At 39.1% G+C, this 24,569-nt stretch overlaps 2 protein-coding genes across 2 annotated transcripts in view; one reads left to right on the forward strand and one right to left on the reverse strand.

The window, feature by feature from the left end:
* Positions 1 to 24,569, forward strand: part of dst (dystonin) — a 317,525-nt gene that overhangs the window by 92,380 nt on the left and 200,576 nt on the right.
* Positions 15,903 to 24,419, reverse strand: phf3 (PHD finger protein 3). Its single transcript, XM_020921308.2, has 16 exons — positions 24,318 to 24,419; positions 23,188 to 23,432; positions 22,977 to 23,093; positions 21,619 to 22,891; positions 21,049 to 21,322; positions 20,645 to 20,681; positions 20,450 to 20,567; positions 20,185 to 20,341; positions 19,986 to 20,102; positions 19,781 to 19,903; positions 19,550 to 19,697; positions 19,281 to 19,470; positions 18,741 to 18,888; positions 18,576 to 18,665; positions 18,200 to 18,395; positions 15,903 to 18,133 (listed from the first exon to the last, which is right to left on the reverse strand). The coding sequence occupies exons 2-16, from the start codon at positions 23,411 to 23,413 to the stop codon at positions 16,569 to 16,571; spliced, it is 4,779 nt and encodes a 1,592-aa protein (XP_020776967.2). The 5' UTR covers positions 23,414 to 23,432; positions 24,318 to 24,419; the 3' UTR covers positions 15,903 to 16,568.

Consider the following 24,569-nt stretch of genomic DNA (forward strand, 5'->3'; position numbering starts at 1 on the left):
CACATACATACACACAGCACGCACACACATTCATACATACAACACACACACAGCACACACACTCGCAGCAAGCACACACACATGCATACACACAGCACGCACACACACACACCCATACATACAACACACACACAGCACATACACACACACATACACACAGCATGCACACACACCCATACATACAACACACACACAGCACACACACACGCACACACATACATAGAGCACACACATGCAGCACAGACACACAAACACACACATACATACATACAGCACACACACATACAGCGCACACACATACAGCACACACACACACATACAGCATACACACATGCAACACAGACACACAAATACACACATACATACAGCACACACACACAGCAAACACACACACACATACAGCAGCAGCAGGAGTGAGGCTCATAACACCGTGAGCCTGACCAGCTCCACAGCCCCCGGCCAAACACCCCACGCTCACACTGTCACACATGTGGGTGACATCTGAGAGCATCAGGTGAGACCACGTCAAAACTCAACAGCTCTTTCTATCTGAGCTGGAGCCATAAGGGTTTATTGTGACATTGAGAGGCATCTCTTACGATGCTGTTATTTCAATTCCCTGTTAAGCACTATAATTACAGTTTTATAGCTTTAAGATATGCCCAGAGTGATGTAAATATTACAAACAAGATCACTTCTGGGTACATTCAGAGTTCTATCATCACAATTCTTCAGTATGTTCCTCTATTAAAGCAACACTATGCAGCATTTCTGGTGGACATTCATCCCCTTGTCTCTGTGGAAATGTTGTTGCTGTACCAGTAAGGTTAGACAGTACGGCATTAAACGTGTCTCTTTCCATGGAAACAAGCATGTGACACTATGCAGTCTAATTTACAAGTCAGATAAATAAACTTAAGTTCAGGCTTATTACTTACTGCGGAACATCTCAGGGAAACCAATAACATTTGAAGACATCAGTTTGTATATATTCTAACAGTAGTTGCCACAGCACAACACATCTCTCCAGGTCTCCTCGGGTACTATGATTTACAAATTGATTCTGCTTTATTTATACCTGATGCCCTTCCTGGTGAATTCCACTTTATTACAATTTTTTTCTGGGCTTGCAACCAGCTTAGAGAATACTCAGGCTTCGGTATCGTTCATTGACTGTATGGTAAATTTAGATTCCCTGTTTTAGTTGTTCTCCACATCTTAATAATTCATTGTCATATTGTCGTATTTTTATATTTGTTAGTTAAGTTATGGAAGCTCATGTCTGTTTGCACTTTTGATTTGAACTCTGGGTAAACCCTACATTGTTCTGAGTTCATAGCACATTTTCAAGTATTTTCAACTCCAGAGAGGTCTTCCCTTCTCTTCTGTTCAGGTCTGGCAGCAAAGATGGCTCCTTATACATGCACTTGTTGTCAGACAGCATTTCACAGCCCAGTGCAATGTGCTCCCAATAGTTGTTTTTGTTTATTTTTTTCCTGTGTTTGGTGATCCCCATTTGTTCACACCTTGTTACACAAAGCCCTCACAAACCAACACTGTCCATGTTTTGTTACAATATCTGACAACCTGACATAAAAATCCATAGGGAGATGGATGAGATGAGTGCATTTAGCTGCATCTTGGTTTATAATTATCTTTGATGATAGATTGTCTAACCAACAATCCATATTTTGTGTTTTAGTTGATTCCCTCAAGTTAAAGCCAGAGGTGTTATATTATATTGTTTAACTAAAATACAATATTGTGTATTGTGTCGACAAATTCAATGCTTTCCTTATGCATTTGTATGGGTGTTGTTGTTTTCACACATTTCTTTAAGAAGAATGTGCTAAAAATGCAAACTGACTGACCCTTGGTGCATACGGAAAACAATCTGCCAGCAGTGAAGTGCCTTTTGAAAGCCTTGACGTAATTTTAACAATGAAACCATAGAAACGCACAAATGTTGTCTTGGGTTGCCATGTTGTACAGACTTTGTCCTTATATTGCATGCGCATTTATTAAATCTATACATGTTTGGAGAGGATTATTATTTATGCTTATGTTATGGGCAACAGAGACGCCAGCTCCTATAAGTTTACAGTAAGCTGTAAATTCAGTCTGTTAGTATGTTACGATATATGAAAGAATAATGATCATCCATCACCTCTAGATATTTGATTAGAGATGTGAAATAAAGATTATACTACATGCTCTGCTATGGCATTTAATTAGGCTTTGGACTGGCTTAAAGAATACTCTACATGTAATTTTTGTGCAATGCAATGTTACTATTTGATTTCCCTTGAAAGTTTAAGTAGCATTTCTGCTAGAGAGAGACTTTTCTGGTGGAGGGTCCCCTATGGAGATGCTATTTTATTTGCCTGAAATGTTCCATAGTAAATCTATTCAGTTACAGAAGGTACATATTGGACCTTAAAGTGTTTCAATAAAATATGTTCTGTGATTTAACAAACATAAATGAGATCTTCAGTTATCATTAATTGTAAATCTCTATCTAATCGGCATTTCATATTTTCTTATATTTTATGTTTAACTGTAAATACTAGATTTACTTTAACATAAAAATGCTTAATTTATGTTTAAATTGTCAAGTTATCAGGCTTTCTGATAATCAATTAAATATAGTATATTCTCTCAATGAAATTCATCTCAGTGAAACAGTGGGTAAATATTGAGTAACACAGTATGATAGAAGCATTTTTGGTTGTCTTAATAATTTAGAAGCCTAACAGAGAGGAGGGCAGTTGCACAGGGAAGCCCCTTTTAGCAAACGCCTGGGGCTGCAGTAGTGTATGCATTGTATTTCACTGTACTGTATTTTCTGTGTGCGTCTACGTCCCGGCTGCCTTTTAAAAACAAAGGTGTGCAATTGTAAATCAGCACTGGGAAATTTACATTATGTCCCTGGTGTAAAATCAAGAAGATGGCTCTGCTTAGACTGAATACAACAGAGAGTATTATTGAGGCAGCCATGCATGCTGCATAAGGAAAGTTGAGATTGTAATTGAATCTTGCTACCTTGGTGAATGTTGGGTAAGAAGCAACGTGAGCTTGCCAAAAAAATCCTTCCCTAACCAGCTTCTAATGAAAATAGAAAAGGACTGAAGAGGTGATGGTATTTGAAAACAGGTCATCATCTAATATCATTCACTAAAGAAAATATTGCACCAGCCGTGAGTGTGGGCTGTGTAGCACTACTGCCATCTACTGGCACTTGTATGCAGTGTGTAGTTTAAATTGTAGACTACAACTTCAGCTTCTCTTTATTTTCCCATTAAGATAAATTAATAAAGCACTAACAACACAGCATGGACACAAATTTAAAACATATTTGAAAGCATTTAGTAACAAATATCAAGCAATATTATAATTACTTGTGTATGGCATTATAGGTAATTTTGTTTTGTATCTTGTATAAATTGCTAGACTAGCTGTCTAACTGGCTGTAGCCTTAGTTATAGTGGGAGTAATTATTATTGTAGGCACACTGCATTGTTGTACTACAGTAGTTTTTGTAGTGGTGGCACTCAGTAGTCGTAACTGTCTTAGTTTGTACTTGTAAACTTGAATATGTCAGATTGGCTCAAGTAATAGTGGTGGTACTAGCTGAGTTGTTAATATTGTGTATTAAGAGCTGTTTTGGCCTCTCAATAGCGGTCATATCATTTTTCTCCACAATAATAACTGTATTCAAACTTTTCCGCAATGAAAAAGTTTTACTCCAAATTGAGAAATATTATTCACAAGTGTATTTGTTAGCCTACATCCTTCCCCTGTGTAAAACAAAATGAAAATGATCTCTCTTTCCCTTGTGTCCTACAGTTGTCAACATAACGCGCCCCAGATTCAGCGGGAATGACGAGTTTGGATACACCTCCTTCCTGGCCTATAGCTCCATTCCAAGTCTGGCTTTCTTCTACGAGTTCAAGCTCAAGTTCATTTTGGCCAATAATTCATCTGCTGTGAAAGACAACCTGATCCTGTTCGCTGGATATAAAGGACAAGGTCAGAGCAAAGCCTACACTCCAGCAGCAATTTAAAATCATTCCTCTGGTTGGGTTAAAGGAGCCACGCACTTGGAGATGTCTTCCCAGTGGAATTAAAGTTGTCAAACTTCATTAATGTACCCTAAAGAAATGCTACTGCGGTGTACCCTGCTCGCCGTATGCTAATGTGCTGTCTAATAGATTTTCACTGCACTTTTTGATCGGCTAATCAAAAGACTACCTTGATCATTTTCTTTTCTGTACCAAGCAGATCCTGAGATGTAATGATAATGAAGTGAAAGAACTAGTCAAAATATGACCCGCAAAAAATAAAAGCTCTCAAATACTGCATGACCCAAGCTGAGGTCGAATTTTTCAAGAAAATATATTACTCTATAGTATTTTAAGCAATAACTTTTCTTGTGGAGTGTCTACTAACCACTTGTCTTTATGGTGAGGTTATTGCTTGGCGTGTAATGTTCCACAATAGGACATTTCACTTATCAACTTTGCAATTTTTTTCACTACGGATGTTTTTATTGCTGGTAAAACATGCATTCTTACTGTGAGCGGACTCGCTTCTCCTTATATCTGTCCATTAACTTTGGCCTGGTAGCACTACCTTTTTTTCTATGGAAATACATTTGTTTAATGCCATACTCTGGAACATTCCAGGCAAAGCAATCTGATCCCCATGGAAAGAAGTAGGTGGTGGACGCTACCCCAGGAAGCATAGAGAACCAATGTGATAAGTGGTTCTACTATTTTTTTTTTACTATTAATGAATAATAATTATTATATTCCACTACATTTACCAGTTTTAAATATTTTGTGATTAATTAAACAGAAGTTTGAGATGTTAGATCTGTTTTAAAAGTACATTTTCAAGGTGTAATTGAGTAGAAAAGTATCTAGAATCAGCTATCAGCATCTGGCAAATGCTAAGTCCTTCTGCAGTAGACCAATTACTGTTTAGCCGTCTTTAGTCTGAAAAAAGAAGGAGTGCTAATTGCATTAATCAGATGGAGAAAGGCAGGTGCACAGTGGAGTTATCCGCTGCTGTCACATCCAATTAAAATCTTCTTTCTACTGGAGAAGTTTTAGTCACAGGTAACCATGTGTCATCGTCACAAGCATGCATCATCATCAAAAGATAGAAAAGCACGCTCTAGTCTTATGGATCTCCAGAGCTGACTTTCTCCTGAGAGTATAATTCATCAAGGTGCAAGGAAAGCAAAACAAGAATGATATGAATAATGAAATACGTGTCAACCAAGATTGTAGAAATAGTACAAATTCAAAGAGGACATGTATAGGGAGACATTCAACACTTTGCATGATAATTACTGCAATGAAGTGTCTACTTTGATCAGCGTCATTGGATTACAGTCATTAAGGTATACAAACTGCATGAAAAATGAGCTGTTTGTAACAGTAGGCATGACTAATGTATGTAGAAGAGGAGCATGTGTCTTGTGTTTGATGATGTAAAAGTAGCTGTGTTTACATCCACACAAAAAATCTGATCATTATCTGACTGGAGTTATCATGTAATGTTATACGCTAATTAGGGATGCACCGATCCAGTTTTTTCACTTCTGATACTGATGTCAATACTATAGCTTCAGTATCTGCTGATATCCAATAAAAACCAATACCAGTGTAGGGGTTGAATTATTATTTTTTCTCTCTCTTTCAAAAACAAAACAACAAAATGAATCCAACTGTGTTATGCAACTGTTATTTATTCTGTCAATCTTGAACAGCTTTGTAAGAATTAACTTGCAAACATTATGAGATATTTTGGGCCTACATAAATCAGTAAACAGTCTCATTACGTCCAGTAAAAGGCCCATCCAGAATATTGACTGAGCAGTGCCGTTATTTGATACCGATATACCAGCATACCTTATATTCAGTGGCGGAGTTAGCAATTTGAGGGCCATAGGTGAACTTGAGTTTGGGGCCCTTACTATAATGTACTTTTTTGTTTGTTTGTTTGTTTGTTTTTGTTTACATATATTTATTGTCTGTTTTTCACCATTGTTCTTGAGACATGCACATCTCTATTAATTTGAATTATGGAGGATTGGAAACTTGTCTTCTTAGTTAGGTTGCTTACCACATAACCGGGGCTGAAAGTAGTTTTATTTTTTGCAATTGCATTTTTGTTTACATCCATTAAATATGATTATTATTATTTTTCTTATGATTATTGTCTAAAGGTAAACAGCTCTCATTTAATGTCATATTGAGAGAAAATCAAATTGTTCTGAGGCTTCGGTCATTAGTGGCACTGAGGGCAAATGGATGGGGGCCCTAAGCAGCTGCCTACTTTTCCCTAATGGAAGCACTGCCTCTGTTTGTATCATACCATATATCAGAGCATCCCTAGTTATAATGTGAGTAATCTGATTTCTCTGACTGCTCATGCCTGTGCAGGTTTTGACAAAGTAAAATTATGAAAGACAAAAATTTTTTTTTATCTCAAATACAACAGTTACTCTAACAATCTTTTGATTAACTGGCACATGTTTGTTTTAATCTAATTACTGGATTATCAGAGTACTCCAGTTAACTGATTTTGTACCCACTGCCTCAGGTAACCTTGGTGATGACTTCCTGGCTGTGGGGCTAAAGAGTGGCAGAGTGGTGCACAGATTTAACCTGGGATCAGGAGTGGCCACCATCGTCAGCGACCGACTGGACCCCCACGTCCCCATACACACTGTGATGTTCGGGAGGGCGAAGAGGACAGGCTGGCTCAAGGTGGGGGAAGAGCTCGTAACCATGGAGATTTTTTTTTTTATTGTTTCTGCAAAGTCTTTATCCAGCCTACATGGGGTGGCAAATCAAACCATTACACACACACAAAAACACAAACATGTTTCTATTGTTTTTAGGGACAATTGACTTACACAGAGACAAAAACATCCATCCATAGTTACTACTTGCCAAACCTTATCCAGAATCCTAGTTTGACATATTTTAACTCATATTTTAACATTTTATGATCTCAAAACAAAAGATTTACACCATGGGGATCTGATTTTGTCTTTAAGGGAGGCATGCCCCTATGATTTGGAAATGTATACGAATACCTACCCACTAAGAATAAATATTACTCAAGTCAAAGCACCTTGAAATCCACTATGTCAAAAGAGGTGGTTGTGTCATTTTATGTTGTAGAAGTCTTAAGAAAATATACTTTTACTTATGCCTCTAATTGAGTAATATTTAAAGTATCTGTGCTTTTATTTGGACCACCTCTGCTAGTTATTACATTAACACCTTTTCTTTGCAGTGCCTATGTTGTCTGCCACTTCTTTTTAGTTTTTTTAGTAGATTAGGTAATAGTCTTATTTATTTGATTTTGAATATGTCTCCCACTTCTGTCTAGGAAGAGACATGATCCACTGTAATTAATATTTAAGAGGATATAGGTCCCCTTTACTCACCACGCATCACTTTGTATTAGTCCATATTAATAGGATGGTCACAGATAAGTAGATAATCCATCCTGCCACTTTCCTGAAATTAATCTCCAACATGAATTTTAAAGGTGCACTCTGTAATTTTCTGGTGAAGAGTCTTTCATCTGCTTCTGTCCATGCAGATATTGCCTGGAATATTTTATGGTATTACATAGGGATGTAACAATAACCGAAATATTGTGATATCGTATCGTCAGAAGTCTCACAATATATCGAAATCATAAGTTCCTTTGCTCAAATGCATTGTTCTTTAGTAGGAACAGCCAGTAAATATAGTGTCCCATGATTCATTTCAGCACAGACAACATGAAGAAATATGTTTTTTAAATTCTTGGAATTATGATGGTAATAATTTGCACCAAAATCTTGTCAAGGTATTTTAAAAGCAAAAAAGTATCCTATCTAGAATTATGTTTGCCACTCCAAAATAATATCGTACTAAGAGATTTGGATATCGTTACATCCCTAGTATTATAGAATTACATTTATTTATCTCTATAGAGACAGCACAGCACACCACAAGTCAAAAAGTTACATGTCAGATCTGTGGAGAGATGTGCCTTTTTATAGTTAGAATGCATGTTATTGAGTAAATGGAAGATAGATGTTTAATACCATACGGGGATATTCCAGGCAAAACAATAACATCTCTATGGAGACAAGCATGTAGCGGACCCTCTACCAGAAAAGTTACGCACCTTCAAATTTGAGGTGTATTAATTTAGGGTAACAACTGCACTTTACATGTACCATACTATAGATCCTGTATTATTAATATAACTCTAAATAAGCCATAACTCCCACATTGACATCTCTGGGATAAATAGTGCATGAGTATTGGCGTGATTCCTCAGGTTGATGGACAACGCAACCGGACTGGCTCATCGCGGGGCCCCCTGGTGGGACTGAGTGTTTTCCATCAGCTCTTTGTGGGTGGGTATAATGAGTACACCCCTGAACTACTGCCGATCGGCTCCAGGTTCCGTCATGGCTTTCAAGGTAAGACCTGCTACAGCTTCATTACTGCATAGACAGGGCTTTTTGTTGGAGTATAGGAGCAGTGGAGCTTGGAGTTTCTCTCGGGATCTTTGTCTCTGTGTAAGCACTAGAAAGAGAGAGGAGTAATGAAAGAGAGACACCGGTCTGGGAGAGGTGGGGAGCAGAAATAGCTTTGAGGTCGATTCTATCTTCATTCCTTTTGGCTTTTTTCATTATGGGGTTCAGTGTGCAGTGGTGATTGGCATATTGATTTGGCTAGTGAGGTTTAACACTGTGCAAATAATGATGTTATATGATATGAGAGTTTTTACTGGTCTAATGCTGCAAACAGATTATGATGCTCTGGGCAATACTTAAAGGTTCTATAATACGCTAAATTAACCCTTGTGAGCTTTAAGCCATGTTATAATGGTGTCATCTCCTCAGAAACATTCCTAGAGTTGTGTTTTGTTTCAGTCACTTATGTTTGAGTAATCCTTTATTATTAGTCTGTCTACAACATCACAAGGTGGAACAGCTTGTTTTCATTTTGAGGGAAGAACTCCTAAATGTGCAGGATTGTGTGTTTGTTAAGTATGTGTGAATGAAACAAAACACAACTCCAGGTCTGTTTTTGATGAGGAAACAATATTATAACATAGATCAGAAAACGATAGCATCTTAGTTGTTAGCTGGCTTTCTCTCTTAAAGATTTTTAGACTTTATTCCATTGTGAAGAGTGAAGAGTGGGGAAAGACATCAATCACATCACAGAAGCTGAAACAGAGCCTGGCGTATGTGTAACAGTCCAGACCTCTAGAGGAGACTATCAGGTAGCATCTAAACAAGCTTCTCACCTACTTTTTCTTTTTTTTTTTTTTTTTTTTTTGGAGAAACCCCTTGAAAAAGAGTGATGATGGAAGACAAGGAACACTACTATGCTAACTTGTTCCAATTAATTTGTTTGCTAATTTTTACTAATATCCAACTAACAACAACTGACATGTTGAAGATGTAATTGTGTTTTTTTCATTTTAAGCAAGATCTGTGAGCATTGTTGACTTGATTTACAATTTACATAAATGTATGCTATATGTTGGACCAAGTACTAAGAAATATAAAGTATTTCTTGTGCTTTTTCAGTTCTATTATTCTAATAAAATAATAGAATAGAATAGAATAGAATAGAATAGAATAGAATAGAGTAACCAGCACAGCAAGTACACAGATTTACTGTACCACGGTATTATGGGGTTGTATTGACTATAATCACTTCATGGACTCGTACAGTTGGGTACAAAATCCATCCCTGATTCAATAATTCACTTGAGCCAGTCCTTCCATACAAATAGCCTTCGTCGTCATCATCATCATTTGTATTTTTTCTAAAGTGACCTCCATGTAGCAACGATTTCTCCGAAGCTTTTATTGTGGTCGCTAATGTGCAGAGCTGGGAGGGCAAGATTTCCATAACTGTAATGATGGGAAATAGCTATGAATATCATCATAGCTGTATTCAGTAGCACTACGGCTTTATAAAATGTCATGGCAAATCCATTGAAGGTGACTAAGTGCTGTTCATGTTTAAGAATGATTCTGCTTGTTTGGCCAAGGCAGAGCTTACCAAATAGAGGCTCTAAAATCAAATTACCCACATACTAAAGTGCCATTTGCAAGTGCTGTGGCCCCTGTTGGTGACCAGGCGACACCAGTGCGAGCATAACCTTTCAGTTTGGATGTAATGAGAACTCACGAGTGTCTAATCAGATCTGGGTGACCTTCCTGGAGCCCTAATCATGATGGCTGGCGGTGAGCACACTGATAATGCACTTCACTCCCAGTTATCAACAGATACACCGGCCCCTGTGGAAAGATGGCAGAGCAGGGAGCAGGCAGAGGGGAGGCAAGTATCACTGAAGCTGTGGAGAGAGGAGGGCGGACACAGAGCAGGGGTGGGACAGGAGCACAACAAAAAAGGCATGGCAATTATTTTGTTGTTCAGAAGAAAATGTTAAATGTACTTTTAGTCAAAGCTGAAGATTCAAGATTCAAGGATTTATTGTCATTGTTGCAAGTAACAACGACATTAGAGCATTTAAAAAGTAGCGGGCTAGTGCTAGAAGTTTTATGTCGTCCATGCAAGTTTGAGTAATCTAGTGATCTTCTAATGGTTAGCACAACAATTCTGTCCAATGTCCATCACTCATGCACCCGCACAATAATTTGCCATAAATATAGTCAAGTCAAGTCAAGTAATTTTATTTATATAGCACATTTAAAAACAACCATAACAAGTTGCACCAAAGTGCTTTACAGCATGAAACACAACATAATGAAAACACTAACACAAATATAAAATATTACATAGACGAGTTACTTGATGCATAAAAATAATAGTTTAAAATAGAGCTCATGGGCTGTTAAATGCCATCTTGAAAACATTTGTTTTTAGGAGGGTTTTAAAGTGAGATAGGGAGGAGCAAGATCTCAGGGGAAGAGGGAGGGAATTCCAAAGCTTGGGGGCAACAACAGCATGACACAAAATATTACACTACAACTTCACAAACCTGATGCAATGTGCAGTAGTTTCATTAGCGAAAAAGGTAACATGGTGATTTAAATAAATTATGTGTTTACCTCATAGAAGTGCAATACCTCCTCTTTAACACAAATTTCAATTTATATTAAATTTTGATTATTAAGATTCTTATTTTAGGTAACACCATATTTTATTTTATTAACTATAAATTTTAATTACCATAATTGAAATAATGTGAAGATATTTCATTCTGTCATTAATTTTACTGTTGAAATAGACTCCATAAAATGTAAAGGTGTTGATTGTGTCAAGGTTATTTAAAGGTACACTGTGTAACTTTTCTGGAGAGGGTCCGCAACCTGTTTTGTCTCCATGGAGAGGTTAATACATTTGAATTGCCCACAGTATGCTATTGCATTTATTTAACCACAGGTGTTATGTATTGTTCAAAAATATCTTAAAAAAACATCCATTCTTACTGAGAGTGGGGTAGCCTCTCCACAGATCTAACCTTTAAATCTAACCTCCGAGCCTTAATCGAGATTCAGAAGTTTATGGCCATACTGTGGAATATTCTAGGCACATCTCCATGGAGACAAGCAAGTGACAGACCCTCCACCAGACAAGCTATACAGTGCACCTTTAAAATGATTTCTTGTTTTGAACTTGGGTCACCTTTCGGTCTATCATTGCCTTCTTATTATTCACCAACCCTGTACTGACTGTGCAAAAACTAAAACTTCACCCCAAATATAAAATGTCTAGACTCAACTTCACAGCTTTCTTAGTTCTCACACAAGAGTCAGTAAGAGTGGAGCTTAACAAAAATAACCCACCAAAATAGTCGTCTATGCCTTATGAATCAGCGTTGCTTTTTTTGAACCCTTTATGTTCTGTACTGCACCGTCGCTGGAGTGTGCCAAGTAGACGGCGTCATGTGGTGAATATTCATGAGTGAGCATGACATTTCCCCTGCATCCTGTTTATGCCCATGACTAATGCAGCAGAGACGTGTGCTCCTGTCCACCGCTCTGCCCTGTGTTTGGGCCTAATATTAATAGAAAGCCTCTTCTGGTCACAGCAAATATTGTCTTTAAAAAGTCAACATTTTGATGGAAGCACAAATGGAGCCAGAAATATTGGAGAAGTGAATAACGTACATTATTGTGTGTTTATTATAGAGCTATATCAAATCACCATTATTGTTTTGGAGATAGAGATAAAATAAACTTTAAACTTTCCAATAAGTGTATTTGTGCAATGCCTCAAACCTCAACCCCCATAACACTGTTGTGTGTTATAGTACATTTCTGATGGATTGCCATAATATTGTCTGATCATCGGCATCTTTATCAAGAAATTCCTTTTTGTCAACATCACCCACCCCTATTCATAACCTGCAATGGCACTTGTCAGTGGGTGACACTGAAGGCAACAAGTGACCTTTTTGTCCTCCAACTTGATTTGTTAAAAGCTGGAAAATTGATAACTAGAATAGCATGATTTTTTTTTTCACATAAGATATGCCATAGTTGTGCATTTTTAAACTTTTGGGACTATATCAAATTAAAATCTAAAACGTTATTTGATCAAATGAAGTTACATGAGGGGGATTAACTCAAAACACAATCAGAGTTTTTGTCCTTAATCTGATGTTAATTATAATCTTGAAAGCACCTTTGATATTTTTTGAACAATGCAAAGTGGATTGGTGCTTTGTCTCATTAATCCTACATCAGTGAAATGTAGATATAGTCCGCTCTCTAACATGCCATTTTGTGTTTTTCTTTCTTTTCAAAGGGTGCATTTTTGATGTGCAATTTCGCACTGGAAGAGACAGAAAATTCCAAGTGCTGGGACAGCCTGAGGGACAGGCCTGGTTTGGGCGCAGCGTGGGTCAGTGCGGAGTCACGCCTTGTGCTCATGTGCTCTGTAAGAATGGAGGGACATGCATGGACTCAGGCTCATCTGTGTAGTAAGTCATGACTCATTTTATGCCTGTTTAACCTCTCTCATGAATAAAACATACAGTTACATGGTTGACGTCATTACTTACAGCTGCACTGTGTAACTTTTCACCTGCTCAACTTTACACATATTATTGACTTCTCAGATGTTTCACAGTATGGCATTAAATTATCTTGTGTTTAGTCATTTACATGTGTTTTTGTTGCTCAAGAAATATGCATTCTTACAGTGAGTATGTTTGCCTTTCAAAACATCTGACCTGTAACTTGATCTTCTTTACTCCATGGTTATAGATTTTATTTATGCCATACTGTGAAACATTCCAGAGAAAGCAATAATGTCCTAATGCATGAGGACAAGCAGGTGGCGGACCCTCCACCAGATAAGTTACATTGTGCACCTTTAGAGTCGTGAATGTTGTGCTGTGTTTTATGGTTCATCAAACTTGTATTTAGTGGTGAAGAAATATTTATGTGCAATGTCTCCCAGGCTGTGAACAAAAACACAGGCTGTTAGAATTACTGCCACTATAAATTTTCTTTAAGAGATGTGGTATTTAAGCCAAATGTATCATTGTTATCACTTCTCACAGTCTCCATGTAATGCCACAGAATGATTAAATGTCACTTGAAACCTCTTAAAATGTTGTGCTCTGTTGCGCTCTAGTTGCCAGTGCCCAGTTGGATGGAAGGGGGCGCTGTGTTCAGAGACTGTATCGGTGTGTGATGTGGAGCACAGCCCCCCTCCCCTCTGTGCACACGGCTCCACCTGCATCGCTCTCCCAAACGGATATACCTGCCACTGCCCCCTGGGGACTGCCGGGCTGTACTGCGACAAAGGTCACTGCAGCCTGAACCATTCACTGTGTGCATAAGTAGGTGTTAAACAATAATCTTGCTGTTTAATTATTAACCAGCTGTGTTGTTATGCTACTCAGCTGTGACCATCTCGGATCCATTCTTCAGCGGGAACCACTCCTCCTGGATGTCGTTTGCACCTCTGAGTTTGAGACACAGCACTGTGTTAGAGCTGCAGTTCCAGCCTTTAGCACCAGATGGCATCCTCGTCTACATAGCGCAGCATCTCAATACCAGAGCAGGTTAGGAGTAGAATTACAGAATTTAGAAGCAGTCGGATTTTGGATTTAATATGAATATATGGTTTTGTTGTTGTTTCAATGAGTATGTTGTATTTGTTGCTAATAGAGAACATTAACTATTTATCTATACAAGGAGTGTCAAATCTTTTTTTCACAGTGAGCCATTCAGACTCAGGTGTACTTAACAGAGCCACTGTACCTTTAATAAGGCTTGGAACATTCATTTCCATATCACAGGTCCATATCACAACACAGTGTGACAGTTTTGAGGTTATTGTCGTAGAATTACTTTTGAGAAAAAGTACATCTTATGATTATTAGGACCAGTTCCCCAGGCTATTGTTAGAATACAGGTGAGCTATACCATCCAACCATCCCTGAATCACTGCCCTGGCATTGGCATTTTTATACTTAAAAATATAATGTTCAAAAATAAAAATTCCTTCTTCAGAATCACAATATTCATTGATGTTAGCCTGGTACATGTGCTGTGAAATCTTTTATATAAGACTATAATCTCATGCTGTCAATAACCCAGTAATAATCACTATTTTCTGTTTCCCCTAACCCACTTTGTTGTCTGTTTACAGGAGATTTCCTCTGTCTGTCGCTGACCTCGGGCTACGTCCAGCTGAGATACAATCTGGGACATGGCACCCACATCCTTCGGTCCGCTGGCCGAGTGGACCCCAGCGGGAGAGCCTGGCACAGGGTGAAGGCGGGCAGAGTGGGTTCTCGGGGCTTCCTCAGTTTGGATAACAAGGAGATCACACAGAACACCACGACTCAGCGCATGACCACCCTTGACGTGGCAACAGACTTCTTTGTCGGAGGGGTCTCTAGTTTAAGCTCTGTTGCTCCTGATGCAACTGAAGGAGCTCCAATTGGGTTCACAGGAGGTTTGAGGGAGCTTATTGTGAATGGTGTGGACTTGGACTTATCAGAGAGAGGAGCGGTGAGCGGAGCCAACGTGGGGGACTGGGATGGCACGGCGTGTGGGTACAAAGTGTGCCAAAACCAGGGGCGATGCAGGCCAGTCAGCACCGACTCTTTCATGTGTGTGTGTCCTCCTGCCTGGACTGGGCCTGTGTGCAACCAGTCTGTCGGGTGTGTGAATAATAACTGCAAGCGTGGTTCACTCTGCTCTCCCTATAATGTCACGTCTTATCACTGTTTATGTCCTTTAGGATGGACAGGAATATTTTGTGATACTCAAATGTCTACTGATACATTCTGTTTTATGGGAAAATCGTATATAAAGTACACTGATTCAAGACACAGCACTAGGGATTTAAAAAGCACAAAGATTTCTTTCAGCTTTCTTCCCAGTTGTAATGATAGCCTAATTATGTGGATGGGGAAAGCAAAGCATGATGATGAAGACTATCTTGCAATTGGGCTTGAAAAAGGACACATCAAAATTGCAGTAAATTTAGGAGAAAAACTTCCTGAACCACTAAGTTTTAAAAATACATCCGTGTGTTGCAATAAGTGGCATAATATCTCTATATCATTGAATAGAACAGTTATCCAGGTCTTCTTAAATAATAACAGAGTTATTCATACAAATATTGATCCTTTTGAGCGATATGTAGCATTAAATTATGGAGATAAAATTTACTTTGGAGGATTTGAACTAGACAGAAATATATCCTTTGTGACATCTGAGTTATTTGACAAAGGCTATGAAGGTTGTCTGAGAAATGTTTACTTGTATAATGACATCAAGCCACTGCAGTTTCTTCCAAATAGTGAGGGTTTTAATGTTTATGACGGCAACAAACAGTCGTAGATAACGATTACCACAATGCTAATAAAGCTGGCACCATTAGAGTTTATTGTCAATAAAGAAAATGTGTTGGCTGCAGTTAAGTTGACTGAAATATGACATTTTTATGTGAATCGTTTTTCTTAGTTACAAAAAATAAACTTTGGGGATAAATTAAATAACCTATGTTTAACAAAATACAGTGATCTAATATTTATGAAAGATTTTTATGCCTGACAATAAAAAAGGATTAGCTTTATTACGAACTGTACATAGACAGACAGTGCAAAGGACACTTCATTCCTCATGTATTTTACAAGCCAAAATGTACAAGTCTTTATAAAGATGTTTAAAAATATTTAGAACTAAATCTGAAACAAAGCAAAGCTGCAGTTAAAGTTTTGTAACATTAATGCCAGATAACTGAGTGTCAATAAAGTGGTCCACATGTTGCTATCAGTCTGGAAGTGATGTATAGTTTTTTGCACAGCGCAGTATGAACATATATACAATACAAATGTTAAAAACCTGACCATTTCTTTCAAAACTGAACATCTGGGGTCTTAAAAGGGAATTTCTGAAAATGTTTGAAATAATATCTCATTTTGGCTGTTCTGTCAATTACAAAAAACTTTTTAAAAAGTAAGTCATCAAATAAAATGTTGAGCCATCTCTGAGCAAAGCATTTCAGTCATTTTAAAAACAAACATAATTAAGAGTAGCTGTCCCTTGAACTTCGCCGCCCATTTTCATAATCTGAGTCCCGTCTGTGTCTGTGCCTGTCCTTGTGCCTGTAGTCATCGCTGTGGTGCCTGTCTTTCCTCTTCTCACTGTGGCGATCTTCTGAGTGTCCATGGTGACGACTCCGGTCCCTGTACTTGTCGTCGTGGTTACGATCATGCTTCTTCTCCCGCTCCCGGTCGTGATGGCGACTCTTCTTCCCGTGATGTGAGTCCCTGTGATGCCGCCGATCGTGGTCAGTGTAGCGGACTTCAATGTGTTTGTACTCCTTGGACTGTCCAGACGACTCCTCTGATGACAATGTTGCACTGGAGTTGTGCTCTTGGGTTTCTACAGTGGACAAAGCCGCCGGGGCTGATGGGTAATCGTAGCTGCCTGATACTGGAGGCTCCTGTGGGAGAGTTGAATCACTGGTGTGGCGGTCAGCACACTCTACAGCAGTGGTGGAGTATGGTTCAAGCAGTGGTATTTCTGTCACTAGTTCCTGGACTACAAATGGATTTAGATTATCAATATCATCCTTTAAAACAGCATCTTCACTACTTATGTGTTTTGTAGTTTCCACCTCGGCTTTCACTGGTGTTGGGGAAACAACTGACTTTACCGGGTCACTTTCAACCACACTAGAAACAGTTTTATGACTTTGTGCATTGTCAGCTTTTTCATTTGGTAGCACCTCATTTGTACCTTCATTTGCAATAGTAGAATACGCTGAAGACTTTTTCAATATCCCACTAAGAGGTTTAGCGCCCTCTACTGTAGTAGTGGGATGATGTGATTCTGTATATACAGTTTTATTAACCTCATTCACAACAGCAGCATCCCCTTTGGCCACACTGCTTTGCTCTGTAGACAAGCTGGCCAGGAACACTTCAGTGGACACGTCTGGAGGCTTATCCTTCAAAGTGATGGCTGAATTCTGACTAACGGCCACTGTTGTATCTGCTGATGGGACACTTTTGGCTGCATCAGTTGGTTTGGGTGGCTCAGGCTCAACCTTAGCAGGTTTCACATCTTTCTTTTTGATGAGGAAACGATCACGTGGAGTAACAGATGTGGGACTTTTGAGGGAGTTTCCAGATGTTGACACCTCTGTTTTCGCAGCTTGGTGTTGTGTCTTCTTTGTGTCATCTGCAGCTGTTGATGGTGAAGATTTCCCAAAAACATCTGGCAGCGGTGGCAGTATCCCACCCCAGCCAAGCAGCACACCTGGTAGAAAGCGTGGCTTTTTGGCTCCCTGATTGTTCCCCTCCTCTGTGGCAGGAGGGTCTTCAAATGCCAATGGCTCATCTTCCTCTTCTGCATCTTCAGTAGTGTCGAGTGGTTTGTCCTTCTCTTTTCTGAGTGGGCGGGTCAAACTGGAGAGGTACAGCTGCTCATCCTCATCTTGTGACGATTTGGTTTCCTTTAATGGCACTGTACTGTGCTTAACTTCAGGGGCAGGCCTTGTTTCACTTTCCACAGAAATATAATCTCTCTTTGGTCTCTGGCGTATTATGAGTCCAAGAAGCAGATTTGGACGGTTGATCTCTAAGCCTGTGGAACAATAATAGTGAGTAAAAGGTTTCATAAGCAAAACATAACAGGATTGTGTATAATTACCTGGTCCATCAAAAGGTACGAGCTGATGTGGCACTTTTTCAGTAGCTCCCAAAGGAATGATGTACATATCCTTCACTTGTTTTAAGTTGTTAGACACCACACCAAAGCGTTTACGACTGCTGAAGTAGGCATAGAGCAAAGTGTAGGAGATCTCGTCTTCTTCAGTCTCAGGAGAGAATCTGATCAAGCACACCTCCTACAAAAAGTGTATAAAAGTCAGAACAGGATAAAGCAAAAACTTATTTATAACTAACATATCTGTAGCACTTTTACTACTAGAACTAGCTATATCTTCATTTCACTAAACAAAATACATGCCAACTTAAAAACAAAAAAATATTTCATCTGTCAGGAATTATCATTGTAAGGGTCTTACTTTGGTTCCAGTTGCCCGAATCTTCTCCAAATAATCCCACACGATCTGTGGACCAATCCTCCCACCAATTTGAATACTATCTGGTAGATCCTACAACGAAAGAACCATACAACTCAAACAGACACATTTTGGCAAATTGTATGAGAAATGGAATGCATAACTCACTTCAGTCAAATGGTCTAAAATGCCAGAAACAGGAAAGGCCTTGGTTACAAGTTTAGCTACAGAGGCCATGTGAAGAAATCCACGCCACAAGGACTTCAAGCCAGCCAGGAAAGTAGCAGTTTCATCCTTTGCTGCAGGAGTCTCCAGCCTGTAAGATAATCAAGATTTCGAAAGTTACCTTGTTATAAAAGAATGAGAACTTCACACATCAATTACTTGAGATGGGGGCGTTGGAGGAGAGGGAGCAGCCCAAGATATAGAGAAAAATCCCACACACTTGCAAATATGAGATTTATTGGAACAAACAATTTGTCCCAAAAAAAAAAAAGTTACCTTGCCCCAAATCAACCTGTTAACAGTGTAACAACTATTTTTAATTTGTAATCAATGCTTTTTTGTTCAGTAGAGGCAATAAGTGACATTTATACACCAAAATACTGTATTAACTAAAATGATCCAGTTATGGATCGCTTGTGCCACCATAGCCTTAGAACCTGTGGGAAACACTGTGTTAAGCCACTTTGTAAAATTTCTTTTTACTTTGTTCCGTAGCCCGATTTTGCATTATGAAGACTCTCCTCCAGGACACTGAGATGTAGGTCATCGTCAATAGGAGGAGGAGTGGTGATATTCTTGGACTCTTCTGGTTTAGTGGACTGTCTCCTAATCACTGTAGTAGCAACTTTGACCACTTTAGTTGGAGCTTCTTCCACCGGAGGTGCCATACGACCTTGTGAAATATAAAACCAAATTTGATGATTGTGTGTTTGAATGGTGACAAACATAAATACAGTGAAGCTAAGAGGTACCAGTGCAGATTTTGCAGTGCAGGTCAAATAAGTGTGACTTGTGTTGTGCTGTGGTATCCCTCTCAAGTGAGCCAATCTCTTCTTTCTTTTCTGGAGTGACTGTTGGTTCTGGTAAGGGAACAGGTGTTGCTTTGGGAGGCGGCACAGGCTAAGAAAGAAAAAGTAATTGAACTTCACACTCGTACATTTGAGCAGGTAAATATGATGTTGATTATTTGACCTCTGTCTCACCTCTACAGTCTCGGGTGCTTTCACTGGTTCAAGGCTCTCGATTTCAATTTCACCTTTGTGTGTGATCTTGGTGATCGGTCGCCTCTCTGCCTCCCTTTGCTCCTTCTCAATCATTTCAATTGTCTGTAAAAAATGACAAATGGAATACTTTTAGAGTTGAACGAAAAGGTCACTTAAAGAAAAAGTGTGAAAAAGTATTACTTACATGTCGATTTTCTCTTTGTCGCCAAGCAGCCAACTCCTTTGAGGCCAATTCTTCGGGACTCATTCGAATGAGGCTGCCAGGAGAAATTTCCCCCTTGAGAACTTTCTTGAATAGCACCTGACAGGAATAACAAAAATAAAAGAACTAAATAAATAAAAGGCCAACTTTTAACATTTAATAACACTGAAGGTTAACCTACATTGTTTTTAGTATCCTTAAGGTTGAACGTTAGACTTCTGTACTTATTTTTGTATTTGCTGTCAGTGTCTTTGTACAAATGAAACAACTCGCGTTCCGTTTTCTTGGCAATTTCATGAGCCTTCTCCACACTGACATTTAAGTTGGAGTCTTTCAACCTAAAACATTGGCAAAATCACAGTTGTTGATGGTATTTCATAACACAAGGTAGAAGGCTTGTAGTTGGGTAAATGTGGTACTGATATCATGTAACTTTTAAGTCTTACCTCTGTGTGAGAATTTCTTTTAAGGAATCTCGCACACTTCGCCTGATTTGTTCCACAGACACAGGCTTCTTGGAGGATGAGGAAGGCTTACTTTTCCCATCGTGTTTTGAATAAAAGGCTGTGTGGATGGAAAGTCAACATATACTCAGTCAAGTCCTGACTTATCAGATAAGTATAAAGCATTCAAAACCATACCAGGTTTGTGATCTGCGGACTGCCGTCGATCAGGCTCCTGTTAAAACAGACAGAAAAAGTCAGTTCTGTCATATTGATGTTAATGATAAAACAGGAAGAGGGTGGGGGCAGATGTGTGTGCAAAAACAAAGTGCCAGGTAGATAAAGGTTTGTTTTCTATTGATTTTGAAACCGTGCAGGTTTGGTGAAAACACACCATGTTAACCACCCCCGTGTGGAAATGTCTTACAACAGCCCAGGCAAAAACAAAAAGACAACAAACCCTGCAATGGAAACACTGGCTATTATAAAAATCAGAGGAGCAATTAGCTGTAGAAGATAAATGACAAAAAAATGTAATAATGAATTATAAATATAGCTGTGTGGACTTTGATACTTCAAAAAAAGACTTAAGTTCTTCTCACCTTTCTTACAGCAGGGACCGCCCCTGATGGCACACTCTGGGAGGGCCCAGCTCTTGGTTTGGTGGGGGAAGTCTTAGGATCCTGGACTTCATTTTTAACTTCAGCTTTGGGGGCACCTGGAGGCTCAGGCTCTGCTTTCTTGCTCTCCTCTTCACAGCATTTCAGACACACATACATCTGGTCTTCCTCCTCCATCTCTCGAACTTTTATCAAATCCAGACCTACACAGTCACCATGGAACCAGTCGTCACAGCGACCACACCCCACCATAAACCTTAGGAAAACAATTACGGAAGAAATTACTTAAAATGTTTTTCATTTCAGTATTATATTTTTCCTAGAATGATGCAAATGGTTAAAGAGTAGAAAAAATGGGTGCAGATGTTTCCCTATCAAGTTACTTTTCTTCACATCCAAAAAAACAAACAAAACTGTCTTTGTGACTGATGCCCTCATGATCATGAAGTCTTGTTCAGTTGTGTATAGTACATAAATTCCTTCCCATGATGCACACATGCTTCTTAACCTGCACAGTACAATATCAATATAAAATGTAAGTCGAGCACTTACATGTTGTTATGGGGCTTCTTGCACAGGCCACAAGAGTTGCACCCGTCCCACAGCGTCTCACTGTTAGCCGCAGGTAGCTCTTCAGCACTTTCTTTTTTCACAGGTGCATTATCTGGGATGAACAGCTCCGGCTCCTCAACTGAGATGGTCCTACTTCTTTGTTTATGAACCAGCTTCTCTGGCTTTTTTACTTTAAGCTTTTCAGATCCAGGCGCCTCAGGTGACTTTACAGATTGGCCTGGACGACTGGGAGTTGGGTGCACGCTCTCAATTTTGTTGTGTGGAGGGATGGGTTTGCTTGGTCCATGTTGCTCACGATGGCCAGAGAATGAGTTCTTTTTCACTAAAGCCGTCGGTGAGGTTGGCAGCTTTGGCTTGACTTTAACATCAGCCATTCCTTGAGTCTTTTGGACCTTATTATGATGACCACTTTGGGCATTTTCAATGGGCCTTTTTAAAGAGGCAATACCCTTTTTGTCTTTGACAGTCTTTGTGACATGTTTTTCATTTTTTGGTTGTGTGTTTTGCAATGGATTGGGTTTCTTAATGATGGTATGTTGCAGACCTGAAACCGCTTTTTTATTCTTAATGGATGTGAGGTCTGACTTTGGTTTGTGTAACGTAATAGGATGTGTGTCTGGACTTTTCTCAATGTCATTACTTGTTTTGTTATCATTAACTTTTTGCTGTGGTTTAGCAGTCTCTTTTTGCTTACTGTTATTTTTCTGCTTTTCAGCATGATTGTCTAGTTTTGTGTCTACTTCACACTGAGTGTCTTGTACTGTCCCATTGGCAGTTTGGACTTCATTAGGATTTACGTACGGGCCCAGTCCAAGAGCTGTATCCTCCACACAACTTTTTACTATGTCTATTGCTGCTATATTGTCTGGTAAATGGGACTGTATATCAAGTGTGGCATCCTGCAACATTGTAAATCCGATGTCCCCGCTGTACGCCATGCCATCCTCAAAGCTGTCATTAACAGTCTGAGTATATCCAGGTCCTGGAAGTAACTCGATCCTAAATCCGCCAATAGTTACGGTCAGCTTTCTCAAAACAACATTGGGTTGTAGCCATAATGCGCTTTCAAAATCATTTATGTTGATGCGTCCACCATCAATTAGTTCTTGCTTTAACTTGACACCGGTCACTCCCTTGTCAATCAAAAATGAATTATCCAACACGATGGGTTGCTTTCTAGGCCTACCTGGCCTTCTGCGTATAATAGGAGCATCTGTCTGGTCTGGTTGTGAGGCATTGTTGGCTGCACATTCTAAATGGAAAAAGAAAGAATGCTATAATACACAGAGTATGTTAAACTAGTAGTCCCACTAAAATAAACATGCAAAACATCTTACCACTTTCTAAATGACAGGGGCGTTTTCTGGGTCGACCAACAGGCCGTTTCACAGGTGGAGTTTCTGCAACTGTTATTCCACTGCTAAGCCCTGAAGACATGGTACCACCATCGAGACCTGTTGAACATTGAAAATCTAATTAAGACAGAGCCCGTTTATGATGAAACATTTCATCATCTAACGAAAGGTGAACAGCGTGTATGTAGCATACCAGCAATTTGAAAAGCAGGGTCTTCACTGTCTAACAGATTAAATTGTGAACTTGCACACCCAAACATAGGATCTTTATCACTAAGCATGTTTTTCAGTGAATCTTCAAGTGGAATTCCTGGACAAAATTCATTATTGGCTTCACATTCCAGATTTTGACCAACTATCAGCGAGTCATCCAACTGGTCACTGGGTATTAGGTGGTTAAAGGTGTCCACAATATCCATGAATGCTGCTACCTTCCTCCTGTATTAAGATAAAGCATGAAAAACATATCAAAAAGGCTGTATAGAGAGGTGCCAATGATATTACAAAAAACATGTGATAATTCTTTGTGAATATTGATGTTAAACATCATCCAATAAATGAAATATCAGATTTGTTTACAAACAGGTTCACACATATGCAGCATCACTACAACGTGGCTTTAGACGTTTTCCATCAACAAAACATGATATTACGCTTTTGTTGTCAATATGTGTGATCAAAATGGTATAATATAATGTTAAAGAGAGCCTGATGTTGCCAAAGAAGACTCGTTAGTCAAGCAGATTACTTGGGTATTGACGGTGGCTAAACAGACATGAAAGGCCGAAATAGTTGAAACGCGTAATGTTTGATTGACATTATATGGTGAAACGACTCGTCGGTAAGAAAAATGTCTAAATTATTGGTTTCACACACAAATGTGTGCAGCTTTACGGAATTTATGCGTGTTATGTTTGCTTTACGATTGCCATCAGTTAGCACGCTAGCTTCATAGCATGGGGCTAACATCATCCGCTAGAAAACAAGATTAAGCTCAACATGCTAACGCCAATGTATGAATGAAGTTAAAACCATTGACACGTATATCGCATGCTCTCTTCTGCATATGGGTAATGGTCAAACCTAGATCCAATCCAAAAATCCAATACATTCGCAGAAAGTGAAAGCATACATATTTCAATCCCCAAATGCTAACTTGTCAGCAAGCTAAATCGCGTTAGCATTTTGGTAGAGGCCCGAGGTAGCAAGTTTGTTAATAGCTACGATGCTTCGATGTACGTTTAATCTTTCTGATTCATTTCATAGTTTGCAGTATGCATGCATATATTTAAAGCTGATATAACATTTACAAAGCCACCTCACCTCTGTAACCCTCAAGCGGTGCATCCAACTCGTGTAAGATTACATACTAACACAGCTGCTGCAGATCCAAGTTAACTTCCTCAAACTCCGCCGTCATTCGCCCTACTGCTGCAAAGAGCGGCCGTCACGTGGTTTCTGTTTACACCGAGCAGCCGGTCGTCATACTTGCACCATTTGCTATAAAATTAGATCCCTTTTATGCAGCATTCAGAACGAAAAACAAAATTAACTTAATTCGGCTCCTCTTTTATT

Source organism: Boleophthalmus pectinirostris, unplaced genomic scaffold (genome assembly GCF_026225935.1).
Source record: "Boleophthalmus pectinirostris isolate CB_2022bp ecotype Guang Dong unplaced genomic scaffold, ASM2622593v1 HiC_scaffold_5, whole genome shotgun sequence".
Lineage (NCBI taxonomy): Eukaryota > Metazoa > Chordata > Actinopteri > Gobiiformes > Gobiidae > Boleophthalmus > Boleophthalmus pectinirostris.